This window comes from Heteronotia binoei, chromosome 9 (genome assembly GCF_032191835.1).
Source record: "Heteronotia binoei isolate CCM8104 ecotype False Entrance Well chromosome 9, APGP_CSIRO_Hbin_v1, whole genome shotgun sequence".
NCBI lineage: Eukaryota > Metazoa > Chordata > Lepidosauria > Squamata > Gekkonidae > Heteronotia > Heteronotia binoei.
Window position 1 is genome coordinate 46,109,469 of NC_083231.1, and position 16,057 is coordinate 46,125,525.

The window sequence follows — 16,057 nt, forward strand, 5'->3', positions numbered from 1 at the left end:
CCCTGTCACATCCATAAGTGACACAAGTGCTTTGCCAATGTGTTCACATTACTTCCAGATAATGTGGGCATGCCAAGGGTGTCACCCAGAAGTGACACAACTGTATTGGGCGACTGATGTGATTGTATAACTTTCAGATGACATGGGTGTACTAGAGGTTCAGTTTGGGAAGGTTTAGTTCAGGCAGGTTTTTGTTGAAGGGTTTGGTTCAGAGCCACCCAGTTTATTTTATTTTTATTTATTTATTTTGTTCGATTTATATCCCGCCCTACCCCACCAAAGCGGGCTCAGGGCGGCTTACAACACAGAATACTAACAGTAGATCAGTTTAAAATACATTAATAATTTATACAGTAAAATACATAAAAATACATAAAACACACATCAATATACTATGCTACCTCTTCCTTAAGTCGGTTCTTCAAGTATTCCAGTATTCAAATATTCTGATGTTCATAAGTTTGGATATTCAAGCATCCAGGTATCGGTCAGTTGTATGCCAACCGGAAGAGGGCTGTTTTACAGGCCCTGCAGAACTGTTCAAGATTCCGCAGGGCCCTCACCTCCTCCGGGAGCTGGTTTCACCAACAGGGGGCTGCAATCGAAAAGGCCCTGTCTCTGGTCGCTTTCAGACGGGCCTCCTTTGGCCCAGGGATTATGAGGAGGTTCTGAGACTCTGATCTCAGCACTCTCTGGGGAACATGTGGGGAGAGACGGTCCCTAAGGTAGGCAGGTCCCAGGCCATAAAGGGCTTTAAAGGTCATAACCAGCACCTTGTACCGAACTCGGTATGTTATCGGCAGCCAATGCAGTCCCCGAAGCCCCGGCTGAATGTGCTCCCGTCTAGGGAGCCCTAACAACAGCCGGGCAGCGGCATTCTGCACTAGCTGCAACTTCCGGGTTCGGCACAGGGGCAGCCCCATGTAGAGGGCATTGCAGTAGTCCAGCCTCGAGGTGACCGTTGCATGGATCACTGTTGCCAGATCGCTGTTCTCCAGGAAAGGGGCCAACTGCCTTGCCCGCCTGTGAAAAAATGCAGACTTGGCAGTGGCTGCTATCTGGGCCTCCATAGTTAGAGTAGGCTCCAATAGCACCCCCAGGCTCCTAACCCTGTGCGCTGCTGTCAGAGGCACACCGTCGAGGGCCGGTAAGGGAATCTCCCTCCCTGGGCCATGGCGACCCAAGCAAAGGACCTCTGTCTTTGTTGGATTTAGTTTCAGTCCGCTCAGCCTGAGCCATCTAGACACGGCTTGCAACGCCAGGTCCAGATCACGAACCCTGGACCAAACTGGGCTTTCCCAGTTTTCTAATATCCCTAAACTTGCAGCAATCACTGGCACATAAAATTTCTGACCACGGCTTGCACTAGACCATACAATACAGGAAATTACTAGGAACTCTGCTATCTGCCTCTACATGCCATAAGAGCATATTAAGAATTTGCACTACACACAATAAAATGCTATTTCTTAAAGATAAAATGCCTCATGCAAACTTTAGAACTTCTATAATGCAGAGTCATGCACAAGACAAAACACAAAAGAAACTTGCTGTTGTTCTGCTTGCGAAAGATATTGTGCAACATTTTCCCTGGTATATATTATATTGCCCAGAAACTGGTTGCACAAGACCTTGCAGAAATAGAAGTACAAGTGGGGATACAATAAGTCCATTTAGTACAAGTGGCTATCACATTTTTTGCATTGCATTTCTGTTTGAGCAAAAACTCCAGAGCAAGCTGTAAATGATATGTTGTTTCCCACTCTATGTCTGGCCCCATGGATTCATGTCACTGTAATCTCAAAACTATTATGGGTCTGCCCTTGAAGTCAACTTAGAAATGCCAAGTGGTACAGAACACCACAGCTCAGTTGCTATCAGAAACTACATGGGTAGTGTTGCCAGCTCCGGGTTGAGAAATATCTGGAGATTTGGAGGACAGAGCCTAAGGAGAGTGGGATTTGGACAGGGACTTCAATAGGGTATAATGCCATAGACTCCACTTTCCTAAGTGGCCATTTTCTCCAGGTGAATTTATCTCTGCCACTTAAACTGCTGCAATCTAGGAAATTTCCAGTCACTACCTGGAGTTGGCACTCCTCCGTGGTGCGTGCATATCCCACCCATTCTTCAGTCACTCCACTGGTTAAAGGTACCTGTCATCACCAACAATATAAAACCTTTAATTGCCCTGGACCCACATACCCACAGATTACTTCTACCATGAGATTCATGCTTATTGGAGCAAAACCTTCTGAGAATAACATTCTGCAATCAGTACATTTATGAGTCAATCTGGCAATAGCCCATACACATGAATTATCTATTGTGGCTCCCATCTTGTGAAACAGCTTGCTTACAGAGAGCAGGAAGACCTAGTCCTATCACATTAAATAGATGTCTTACGATATTTGACTGAGTTTTTAAAAAAATATATTGTAATCTACCTTGAGTCTCAACAAGAGACAGTGGGAATCCAAAGAGGCTTATATAATTCTCATCTCTTCCATTTTATCCTCTCAACAACCTTATGATATAGATTAGGCTGAGAGAGTATGATTGGCTAAAGTTCTTGCCACTGAGTTTCCATAGCAGGAGAGGGACTCAAACCTGGGTCTCCCAGATACTACTAGTCTGACATTCAGCCACTATGCCAGGGGTGGCCACCTGCACTATGCCACAGTGGTTCTTTTGGCTTTACACAAGTCAGCACCTGTTTATTTCAAAAACATTTCCCCAAGTGCATGAATATAAAACATGCTTTCCCCCCTTCTGAGTTAATGTTACCTCTATAAAAATTAGCTGAATTCCAGCACTCAGAACAACAAACTAAGAGCATAAAGCTACACAAATAAGCAATACTAATGAAGCTACATATACAGTACATATTGCCAAGACTGCAAGCCAGAACAGAATTGTCACTTTATAGTCAGTACAGTAAGTATAATAAGTATTTTTAAGATCATGGTGCAAATATTTACAAACAGCATCAAGACTCCTGAAACCAGTAACATCTGATTTCAAATTACTATTAGTACTATACAAGGACAAAATATATTAAAATACATCATGATATAAGAATTTCTTTTGAATTTCCACTGAAATGTCTTAAGATATTAAAACATCGTGCAGGGATGATGGTGAAGTGTTGGGCAATCTCAAAAGCATAGCACTTAAACCCCTGCACTATGCACCAGTTTCCTGTTATTATCCCCCAGATTAGCCTTAAATTAACCGTTCAGATAGTAGTATCTCATCTAATGGGCGCTTTTTGTTCTGCAGCCCTGATTAAGAGCTCTCACAGACTTTTTTTTGGTCCTTTTAATTCAAGATACAACACTTGCACAAGTTACACTACAGTTGGGTTTCAAAAGTTTTTTAACTTTATCTGGAAGTGATGTGAGCACATCGTCAGACGCAAATCATGTACAATTGCAAACGTTGCATGTTGAACAATGCAAATAAATATACTAACAAAGAAAATCCAGTTCACTAGTTATAAACGCCACACATATGGTCTGTCAACAGATATAGTGTGGGAATGCTGTGCTAAGAACTAAATTCTCAGACGCATTCAGGCCCAATTTGGGCTAGGACCAAGACAGTGAACTTGAGCATTCCCCCATACTGTTCCCTCAACCTGAAATGGTTCCAGGGAGCCACTCATTAGCCTGTATGGAAAAGCTTCTGTGTTGCCATCATTACTAACTTCCTAGGTCCATAACAAAGGCCGTTTTCACACTAGCGTTTACTCCGGCGTAGCACCCCATTTACCTCAGGATCTTTTCCTGGTTTTCGCACCTGTTGCTCCGGCGCTGCGTCTTGCTCCGGTGCTGCAGGGGTTTCACGCCGGAGTATCTAGATCCACCTCCTTCCGGAGTTTTTGAAAACCTCCGGATCCACACCGGATCCACTCCTCGGAGTTTGCTGTGGGAAATCCATCCACGCCAGATCGACTGCTTTGTGGGAGGGAGCGAGGCTGGGAAAGGAAGAAGCTGCCACATACACACACACACGCAACTCTGGAATTTGTGTTGGGGGGGGGGGAATCTAGTGCTGGGATTCTCCACTGTGAATGCTTCTGTTAATACATAAAGGGCTGTGGAGGATACTACAGCTGCAGCCACTCCATAAGCAGAAGCGGCACACGTGATGCGGTTTACGTTGTTACGCAATTAGACTTGCGCTTAAAAAAAATGATTGACAGGGCATCGAACTCAAGTCGATGCTAGTGCAAAAACGATTTGAGCCGGGGCTTCATGGAAAGCGACTCCACTAAAGAGGCAATGTGCAAAAACGAGGAAAATGATCCGGACATAATTGCGCCGAGGAATAAGGGGAGCAAACGCTAAGTGCGAAAACGACCAAAGACTACTTCCCCAAATTCTGTGCACATGACAGAAAACTCTAATAAAGAAAGGATCTCTGATTTAACTAAGAGATAAACAATCCTATCCCAGTTAGAGGAGTGAGGGGGCAGGGAGCAAGATTGTGGCTAGGAAGGCCACTGGCCTCCTAAAATGCACTGGGGAAACCACACAAGGTAGTTAACTTTCATGTGCTCTCTAAGCACACTTCATCAAACAAGGGGATCAGGTAAAGTGGGAATTTCCTGATGAAGTGTGCTTGGAGAGCACATGAAAGCTTATGTTCTGAATAAAACTTGGTTGGTCTTAAAGGTGTAACTTGACTCCTGCTTTGTTCAACTGCTTCAGACCAACACGGCTGCCCACTTGGATCTATCTACAAGCTAGTAAAGATATTGCCAGTATCCTCTGTAACAAACAAGAGATGTCAGAGAACTGGATCCAGTATATAGACTACTCTTCCCAATAAATGACCTGCAAAGTGACAAGCCTTCTCAAAAAACCCCTAAAAATTAGCCAATAGAAATTAATGAACGAACACCTAACAAAATTAATTAGAAATATTCTAAAGCAACTTTCGTATTCTTAAGTCTGCCAGATTCTTCTGAATCCTGTTTCACTTTATCTGATAAAGTTATGTCTAACAGCCTTGCATACACAGATACCTGGTCTGAAGAGGGGTTACCAGCCAGATGGAGGTGAACCAAAGGATCAGAGTCTGAACGACAAATCTGGTACCAGCATTGAAGTAACTGTTCTATTCTATGTGATTGCAATTTAGAGCTGTCAAAAGGACAAGCTGCTTTTAAAAATAGTGATTTTGGTCACAGAAATTCTGAAGCCTTCAGTTATTGGGTATGGAGAGACTGATTTATTATGGGAGCTCATCATCCTCTTCAAATGTTCTAGGAGAACATGACAAAGCAACATCTGCTTCCTGAGAACAGTATTCAACAACAGCAAGTGGAAGAAACTGCAGAACTGGCTGCTGATCTGATGACCCTTCTTAATTCAGACTACTGCTGCTGTCACTTCCAATATATATAAGGAACCTCCATCTCCCAGTTTGCCCTGCTCTTTCCAACCCAGCAAGACCACCACACCAGCCTCTGTGTTGCTCCACAGTTAGGTGGCAGTAGGGCAAGACGGGACTGGAATACCACTCTTCATCAGAGTTGGATGCTGAAGTGCAGGGACATGGCACAAAGTTTTGGCTGACAGAGGTTGGGATGATGATAGTTTGAAAGATGCTTATTACTGCAGTACAATGTGAGGGCAAAGACCCTATGATGAAATGATACTTTGCTCAGGTGTCCATGTAAGAATTTTCTGCTTTGCCCAGGTGTCCACGTAATTTTCTGCTTTGCTTTGTACATGTTAGGTTTACACTCTATGAATACTCAGAAGTTACAAGTAGTCTGGCTGGGGGAAAAAAAAACATTCCACCCCACCCATGCTTCTGAATTCTACAATGAAAAGTTTAGGACAATATCATTATCATTTGTATGATAATGATGGCTGCCAGAGAAACAGGAAAGTAGGTTTGTGCATGTATGCAGTGAGACCTTTCAGCCTCAAGACGAAAATATGGTTGTAGTCTTTTTCTTTGAATTTACAGTGGAAATAGTTTTAGGAATTTGTGAGTAGAATAACCTATTCTTGAAGAGAGGCAGCCATCCTTAGGGAGGGGAAGACATGCTTTAGAGAGCCATCATACTTGAGACATGCAGAGACACCACAGAATTTGTGGGGACTCTGAAGGAAACACACACAAACACGGAGCCAGTAACTTATTTCTGCCTACCTGTTTAACACTGCAGAAGCATATATAACTATTTGATTTTTCAGCACTGAAGAAGCTGTAGTATTTTGCTTTTCACTTGTTGTATCCACTCAGTGTTTAAGATAATCTTTTTTTTACTGAAATCAGAGTTATTTGGTGTTCGCAGCCATGCAAAAAGCCTCATTCTTATCGGCATCACACAAAACCAGGAAAAGCCTGTTTATCAGGAAATTGCTTTACCAACTGAAGTTTCCAAAGTTTTCCCATCATCATCATAAATAGTAATTTTCCTATGGTAGTGGCCAAATGGAGCTCTCCAATTGGCTCTCCACGCACTCCAGCAAGGGTGGGAGGGCACTCATCCAGAGCCTCTTTCTAGAGCCCACTGTATTTTTCTTCACAATGGGCCTTATTCCTAGCACCTCCATGTTTTCTGAATTAAGAAGGGTCATCAGGTTTTTACAGGAAGTTTAATTGCAGGCTGCAATTCTATTAGTGGCCTCCTGATGGCAGCCCAAAAATAAACTATTCATTAAAGGGAATGAGTAGGATAAATGCTGGAGCGGTGAACTTCTCATTAGGGTCTAGCAGCTTGAGACCTGCACCACCTGAATAAATTTTTCATTCTCTGTGACACAAAAACTGCCTGAAGCAATCATTATACCACACACACATCCTCTATGCAGCCAGAGAACTTGGGCAGGAGATGATTGAAACAGTGCAAAACAATTACTAGCTTTTAAAGGTAAAGGTAGTCCCCTGTGCAAGCACCAGGCTTCTAAATCAAGCCAAAATTAAGCATCTGTAACCCCACAGAATAAATAAATAAAGCACCAGTTAACAGAGTACTATGAAGCTTCGCCCTACACTTAGTATTTCGGACTGTCAAGAGACCTATGTCTTTATTTTGGGTTAAGTGTAGATGACTGGGGAAGGCAATGGCAAACCACCCTGTAAAAAGTCTGCCATGAAAACGTCGTGATGCGACATCATCCCAGAGTCGGAAACGACTGGTGCTTGCACGGGGGACTATCATTACCTTCTTTTTTTAAAAAACGCTATCTAGTTTCTGTAGGTACTACATAAATAAATAATTAAGTCATCTTTGGAGTATCTTCCTTTAATTCAAAAACCATTAGCATATTTTCCAGTGCCAAATTATTCAGTATTTGAGTGAGAACAATCTTATCAGACTATGTATACATTGTAACACCATTCCAATTATACAGACATTATATAACCACAAAGCCCTTATCAGTTTGACTTACATAAACTTTAAACATAGTATTAGGAATTATCTGTGTGGAACCCAAGTAACATGTTCCTGTCCCATCAGATTCACCACGTTAGATAACGCATAACGGAGGAGAACACAGTGTCTGACAGAGAAGCAAAATAAATATGAAGTCATAAGCTGTATTTTTTCCATCACAGAACTCAAGGTGGCATACAGAGTCCTCTTGAGATCACCCATCCATGCACTAACAGTGGTCCATGCCTCTGAAGAGTTGCTGTGTGCGCCTTTTAACCTGATACTGGGAACGAGGCTTGATTAAGCTTTGCTAAAAACACATAATGAAGAATATGATCTGACAAGCAGGCTGACTTTCCACACCAGAAAAAAATTGGACTTTTAGGTCTTAGTAAGCTTCAAAATCTAATGCATAGCAGCATAGCATATCTCTCCTATAGCTTCCCTCTGTTTGCATATCTCGATAAGTCCTATTACTTAATTACAACAAAAATTAACTTAGTGAGCAGTGAGCACTAAATTGATTGAGATGAAGTTTCAATGTTAAATAATTATGGTTTTATCTAAGACACCCAAACAATTCTAATATTACAGCTGGCAAATACAGTGCCTCCCAAGACGTCATTATTCTTCACAAGTTTGTAAAGTTATTTATTAATGGCTCAGATGGCTGTAATTAATTCTTCAGTACATAAATGTTTGCACTTTATTTACTTGAGTTAATCTTAATTTGGTGTTTTCAAGTATAAAAGCAATTCACAATTACTTTATCAAGCTACTTGACAGTTTTTGCAGTTTTTCTTAATAGGCAATGGGATTACATGTTTTCTCTCCATGACTTATGAATAGCCCAAGTAGAAGTTTGGCATAAGTCATTCTCATCTTCCTCATTTTTCCCAACAGCACTACCCTAAACATAGTAACCTCCTTCTAAGTCTGTTGAAGTGAATATTTTTAGAAGAGTGGAACTCTGCCTTACAATGTCAACACAAATGTTCTCAAACGATTTTGTCACTCGTGGGTAAACCTAAGATATACAGACAATGCCACAAGAAACTGGAAAAATTATTTTAACAAGGTAGCTCAGAAAATCATGGGAAAAACCAAGAAAGTTCAGAAAAACCTGTAGTAGCCAAACAAACGGAAAAGACTGAGAGACCCATATAGTTCTTACCAGTGTTCTCTCAAAGGTGAGTTAGCGTGAGCTAGCTCACAGATTTTTAGCCTCCAGCTCACACATTATTGTTTTAGCTCAGGAAGGATGACCCCAGAGCACAATAATTTATGCAGCACCTCACAATTTTAATACCAGTAGTTCACAAAGTAGAATTTTTGCTCACAAGGCTCTGCAGCTTAGAGGGAACATTTGGTTCTTACGTGTATGTACTGCACCAAAATTAAAAAAACACAACAGGTGGCTGGATACTAAACCCTCTTATATAGCCTCACTCAAGTATGTTCAGAACACTGCTATCCAGATGTCTGAGGTTCAACTGCACACAGCATTCAACTCCAATATATGGAAATGTTCGTAAGATGATCCATGCTGGAGCAGACCACTCAGTATTTTGTTCACGCAGAAGCCAAAGCCCACAAGCATCTTCCCACCCATGATCCCCAGCAACTTATATAAAGAGGCATACTGCCTCTGATACTAGAGCAAGCAGATATCCATCATGATTAGTAGTCACTGAGGAACCCATCCCCCATGGATTTGTTTACTCCTTTTTTAAAGCTTTCCAGGTTGGCAGCCATCATCACATTCTGTGACAGCGTGTTCCACAATTTAACTATATGCTGTGTGAAGTACTTCCCTTTGTCTGTCTTGACCCTTCAAGTATGATGACAGAGGAGGAACAGCCTCTCCCTGCCCACCTTCTCTACACCTGGAATAAACAAACAAAGGCTACTTAAATACTACAATGAGACAAAACATGGAATTGAAAGGCTTTAGAATAAGAATACCTTCAATAATACAGTGTACAATTCTTTATCTTATTACATATGCCTGCTATATTATTTTATATTGCATTTCAACTGACAAATCTTTGTCCACAATACACCATTAACAATATACATCACCCATACATTCTCAAAGCCCAATCTTCCAGGACGCACAAACATTACTAAATATCACAAAACAGGGATTTACTGACTTACCGACAGATGCATCACCATCTAACAAATTGTCATCTTCAGAGGTCTGAAAGTCCATGATGACCCCGGCTCCATCTAGAAGTTCCTCATCACTGCTTGCACTAGTTATACTATTGTAGCTATTTCGATAGTATCCTCTATGGAACAGCTGCTCTGACTCCATTTAGCTGTTTTTATAACCTAAGAGGATATTCAATGTTAGACAGTATCTTCCAAATGCATGAAAATAGAATTTAAAATGTACTGAAAGCATAGGAAAGTTCCCATCATTAGGAAGAAGACATCACAGATGTGCGAGTATCGTCCATGGACTTACTCAACAAAAGTAACTACTCCAGATATATCTTTACATTCAGACTGACAATTCTGAAAATTCAGTGCCTTCTGAGCATTTTTAGTCCAATCTTTAGCACCAGTAATAGCAAGAGGAGGAGGAGGACAATGAAACTGTTTCTCCACTACAGGACACTGAAGTCTATACCACCACTCTCTCTTTATGAGATGCGATTTAGGGAAACACTACATTTAGATGGGATGAAGAAATTTACTTACTTACATCCCCTGTTCTTAGACCAAGGTTGAACAATAAAACTGAAAAACTGTTTTTTCAGTTTTTTTCCTCTATGAGGAATGGAACTTTTTGCTCTACTGTCACTAGAGGAAACATAGTCCATTTATCAACGCACGACATAATCTATTTTAGCCTAAACTGGAGCACATAAGGACACTGCAGGAGCATATGTACAAGAGAGTCCACTGATTAAAGGGAACAGGGACATAACCGATCTGAAAAAGGGATCCTTGTTGGATGACCCAGCAATACCATTGAAAAGGGACAGCTGAATCAAGAATGCATAAAGGCCCTACATAACTTTGGGCTAACCAAGGAGTCTAAATAAGAAGGGAGTTTACCCTTAAGACAGAAGGTCCAAGGCAAAAGGAGAGCATGTCCTCCGAGCACCAAAATGGGTATACCCCTTATCTCTGGAATAAATCAGTTTGGCCACATGACTTTTGCATTGATTTACAAAGGAAGAAGATCCTAAACCTTAAGTTTCACAAGAGATCATTTCTGTTCAAAAAGCTGGAGCTAGGGAGACACTGAGGGTTAGGCTTTACCATGCTATCCTTGGGGGCCTCAAAAATAGATGAAACCAAAAATTAAAGGTATGTACCCATGCACAGGCTTCTATAGAGCTAAAGCCAAATTCATAACAAAGGGCCGACGATGAAATGCACCTAGGGAGTCCTCTATTTGCCTGAAGGAACAAGGACTGTGGATGAAGAAATTATTAATTTACTCAGATAAAAGCAATGCTCCAAGTTCAAAGCTTTCCCATTCATATGTGAGGCTGACAAAGCAGACCTACAGAAAGTTTTCTACGAAAGGAGCTCTCTTGGTATTACAAGAAGAAGAAAAGAGATATAAAAAACATGAAAGAAGTCGGAGCGTAAAAGAGTAATTCATCCACTAGACCTCCCTCTCCCAATGTTCATTCTTCACCTTGGCCAATTTTATCTGATTTGCCATTTCCCAGCACTACAACTGCAGAAAGATATGACGAGCTGCCTATTCCTACTAGTATTACAGCATTGCTGTTATACCACAAAAGACACCACTCAAAGGTTGGATCCACTACAAACACATCTGCAAACGGAAAACACTTCCACATGTATTGGCCTGGGGAAGATATAATCCTGCCCTCCTTACAGAAACAGGAGGAAGAGAAGATATATTGGATTTATAACCTGCCTTTCACTTAGAGTGGCTTACAACCCCCTTTCCCTTTCTTTCCCCACAACAGACACCCTGTGAGCAATGCACCCTCTAAGCGTGGGTGAGATATTGGCATTGTAAGCTACTGCATAAATTAGTTTACTCTGGGGCTATTTTCCCTGGAGCTGGAGTGTGAGCTGGAGGCTAAAAAACTGTGAGCTAGCTCACACTAACTCAGCTTAGAGGAAACACTGCTTGTGAGGTAGGTGGGGCTGAGAGAGCTCTGACATAACTGGCTCTTGAGGGAACAGCTCTGACAGAACTTTGTGTTACCCAAGGTCACTTAGCAGGTGCATGTGGAGGAGTGTGGAATCAAACCCATTTCTCCCAGATTAGAGTCTGCACACTTAATCACTATACAAACTGGCTGTCTTATGGGTGGCACTGCAGAGTTAGAAGCAGAGAAGAGACTGTTCAAGCTAAGCTTCAAGTATAAAGGGGCTCTTGGGAAAATGTCTTCTGGTACTCTCTCCCATCAGTACCCTATATGCCCACTCCCTCTTACTGATGGCAGACACATGCCCATCAGTTGCCTATTAGCATGTACACTTACTCTTTCCCTCCCCAACAGCGGAGACAGATGTTGCTGCTGTTGGAATTCCAATGTTCTAAGTTCCAGTCATTACAGGGTTAATACTGTTTACCTGTTTCTCTATTCTGCCTGACCTAGGAAGAGGATCTTGGTTCCCTGCCAATAAAGAAGAAGCCCCTGAATGGACTGTTTATTCGTTTGTGCTATTGGTCAGTAAGTCAGGTGACTTCTTTGTCTAGATAGGCAGAGGTCAAGTAGAAAGAGGAAGTATCCTCATTATTAGCCATGTGTCTTTCATAGTGAGAGGATAGATCCAAGTGGGCAGCCGTGCTGGTCTGAAGCAATAGAATAAAGCAGTAGTTAAGTTGCACTTTTAAGACCAACTAAGTTTTATTCAGAATGTAAACTTTCATATGCTCTGATGAAGTCTGCTTAAGAGCATACAAAAGCTTACATTCTGAATAAAACTTAGTTGGTTAAAGGTACAACTTGTCTACTGCTTTGTCATAGTGAGAGGATGTAGCTCTTAGTGCTTGTTTTCCATCCTAGTTCCCCATCCCTGTAGAAATAAAGTTATGATTTCCTTTTCTACTAAAAGGCTCTCAAATCTTTTGATCCATTGAACTGTTTGGGATATAAAACTGATATTCCAAGCAGAAACCTCTAACAGCTGCTGCTCCTGACCATCAGCCAGAGGCCACAGCAGCAGTACTACTCTGAAGAAGGTACAAGGCTAGCCCAAGCAACAAAGAACGGCACAGGAGAGACACCCTTGCTGCTGCTCAAGAATGGCAATGCTCTCTCTGGGGGCAATGCACAGAGGATGCTGAATCTTACCACCAGCCCTTGGGCTCCTCTTTTTCAGTGCTGTAAACCACATCATTTCCCCCACAGTTTTCAGGGTTTCCTGTCTGATTTGCCATTTCCCAATAAATTATTTCTTTATTTATTTACAATTGCTATAACCTGCCTTTCTCACTTGGACTCAAGGTGGATTACAACACAGTGAGTCAATACAGTCGACAGAATGGGACTCTCAATGTACAATGCAACAAAAATTAAGGTTTTTGAACCAACCAGGAGTCTAAAATCAGAACTGAAACAAAGCATAAGTATTAACATGACACATTAAGCGATGCAATAATTAGGTAGTAGGATTCTAGTTCCAATACACTATACACAGTCTTTAATAATTTATCCGTGTAACTTTGTGAAGCATTGCAATTGTATTGCCTGCATAGAAAAGCCCCCTTGAATAATTCAGTTTTGCATAGTTTGAGAAAAGTCAGGAGAATGGGAGCCTTCCAGACCTCCTCAGGCAGGCCAGTCTCTAAAGTGGGGGCCAAGAAGGCAAGTTTATGGACTATTTTTTGCCTATTTGCTGGTTGGCACCTGCAGAAGACCCTGCTCTGATGAGTGAAGCTGTCATGGATGAACAAAAGGGGAGGGGTGCCTTGCAGATATGAGGGTCTAAGACCATGAAGGACTTTGTATGTGACAACTAATACCTTAAATTCAGCCCAATAACTGATGGACCGCCAGTGATGTGCCTGCAGGATGGGATTAATAGGCATGCTCCATCTAGCTCCTGACAATAGCTAAACCATGTTATTCTGTACCAACAGCAATTTCCAAATTGACTTTGAAGGAAGACCAATATACAGTGCATTATATTAGTCTAGTCTGAATGTCATTGTGGTGTGGATACAGGTAGCCAGTTCAGACATATCAAGTCAAGAAGCCATCTTTCAGATTAGACTGAGCTGGAAAAAGCATTTTTTTGCAACTGCATTTACTTGCTTTTCCAGTAACAATGTTGGATCCAGTATAATTCCTAGGCTCTTAACTAGAGCCAGCATAGGTCAGCGAAATTCCATCAAAAGGAGGGAGCACAAGGTTTTTCAAGATTATCTCTGTCTTTTCAGGGTTCAGTTTCAATTTGTTCTTTCTTAATTACCACAACAGCCAGGTAGTGATTCTGGATCTGTACTGCATCACAATACAATTTAGATAAGCGGGGTATTATCTGCATTTTGATGACATTCAAGTCCAAAACTACAAACGATTTGTCCTAAGGCCAAGGTGTCAAAAATATGGCCCGTGGGATAGATTTGGTCTCCACAGGGCTCAGATCCTTCCTATGAGCAACTCTTTCTCCTGCTTCTTTTTCCAGGGCTGCTATTGCAGCCACACCATAGCTGGCTTTTCTCAGCTCTCTCAGTGGCTCTTTGCTTCCTGCCTTTGCCTCCCCCCACCCAGAGCTCCCTCCATAGCTACTTCCAACAGGAGAGATACAAAGAGAAGTCTCTCACACGCACGTATGCATGCACAGAGCTTCTGCTTTCTTCTTCAGGGCTGCTCTTCCTCTTTTAGGGAGAGAGAGAGAAAACAAAGCTGGAGTCCCATGGCAGCTTTAAGACCAACAATGTATTCCAGCTATAAGCTTTTGTGTACAAGCACACTTCTTTGGAGAGAGTGATTCCTCTGACAAGCACAATTTACACTGAGGAAATTATTTTGGCTTATTTTGAAAAGGTTAAAAAAACCTGGATTTCTCTGTTCCTATCTGGCTTTTTTTTTCTTCCAAAAAGACCCTGATTAGGAATTAGAACACTTGGACTGGTCCTTATATATTGGGGAGTGGAGTAATTTCAGATGCCAAATGATAGCAGCACACACTGGTACTGAGACAGGAAAACTAGCTCTCAGTTCAGTCCAAGAGGATGCATTGTTTTGAGCTTCATTATCAACTGCAATTCAGCAGTCTCTCTATCTAATCTTCCTTTGAAATTCCTTTGTAAGAGTACTGCTACTCTTAGATCAGCAACTGAATGTTGTGGTTTCTAATGTCAGATGTGTCCATTTATTCTTTGTATCCTCCTGGACAGAATTGAGACCTAGGCTTCCTGTCTCATTACCAATGCAGGTATCTCCACACCTACTACCCCTTTGCATATCACACCTAAAACAAACAAGTCTGCTACTGCTATTGTAATTTGGCATCTGAAATCACCTTTATAAAGTTTATATCTCCTTTACCTCATGTTACATTTTATGGTACACATGGCCCGGCCAAACAAAGTGACATTTATGTCAGATCTGACCCTCATAACAAATGAGTTCGACACCTCTGGCTTAGAACACTTTTTTAGGGAAGAAAACACACAATCTAAATATTAAGTCATACAATTATATGTACGCATATGCATGGCAGTGTTAATATTTTATTTCTCTATAAAAAGTTAAGAGTAGATTTAGGCTACAGAATACTTTATGAAATCAATAAAACTGCATACTAATTAAAACACAGCCTATCTTTACTATCTCAGTGTTCTATATCAAAGTAAGGGTTGTTTTACCTTAAATTACATCTGTCTCACTGGAAATAGACTGAATTCAACCTCCATACTTTATAGTGCTTTCAATTCCTTGGCTCTTAAATCTTTAAGTAAAAACCAGCTATTCTATTTCAGTGTAAATTCAACTCATGCTCCACAGTCATATGATTCTTAACTACAGTAGTATCATTATCATATATTAGAAGTATCATTAGGGAAGAATCTTAGAAATGCCTACAGGCAGAATACACAATACCAGGAATTATAACATTAATAGGATAAATGATGTTTAAAAGACAAAATTGGTGGAGAGAGTTCTCCTGCTTACCATTAGCTAATACTGTAGACTTCATTACATAAATGTCATCCTGGAGTAAATAAAACTTACCCTTAAAGCATTTCATTTACTCCAAAAGAGAAAATATTTCTATGGATCATATGGGAGGAAAAAGTACTTAGAAAAGAACAGGAAAAAACTTCAAAATTTTCCAGGCTTTGATATATCCAATCAGACTGAGAAACTACTCCCCACTAAAAGCTCACTGTAAAATAAGTCCCCCTCCCCTAAGTTGTCCAAAATATTTACTTCATTTCTGTCCCTCACTGTGGTTGCAGAACTTCAAGACTAAGAGACATCTCTAAGTACTAAAGTAAGCAAGTCACAACTGCTGAATAATCAAACACTGAAAGGGTTTTCTACAACTGGATTTATAGTATGAAATAAGGGCACTAACATCTTACTAGCTACTTTAAGGGTACTACAGTGCTACTACTATCAACAGCCTTTCTTGCCTTATCCTGCCACTAGAAGACAGAGGGCTACACCAAGACTTTTAAGGAAAGTGTTTTAA

At 41.1% G+C, this 16,057-nt stretch overlaps 1 protein-coding gene across 4 annotated transcripts in view; it reads right to left on the reverse strand.

Moving 5' to 3' along the window:
- CLCN3 (chloride voltage-gated channel 3) overlaps nucleotides 1–16,057 on the reverse strand; it is a 75,304-nt gene that overhangs the window by 58,323 nt on the left and 924 nt on the right. For all 4 annotated transcript variants that reach the window (XM_060246544.1, XM_060246540.1, XM_060246541.1 and 1 more), the window contains exon 2: nucleotides 9,563–9,739. In XM_060246544.1, the coding sequence (XP_060102527.1) occupies nucleotides 9,563–9,722 (160 nt within the window). In that variant the 5' untranslated portion in view covers nucleotides 9,723–9,739. The remainder of the gene's footprint in view (nucleotides 1–9,562; nucleotides 9,740–16,057) is intronic.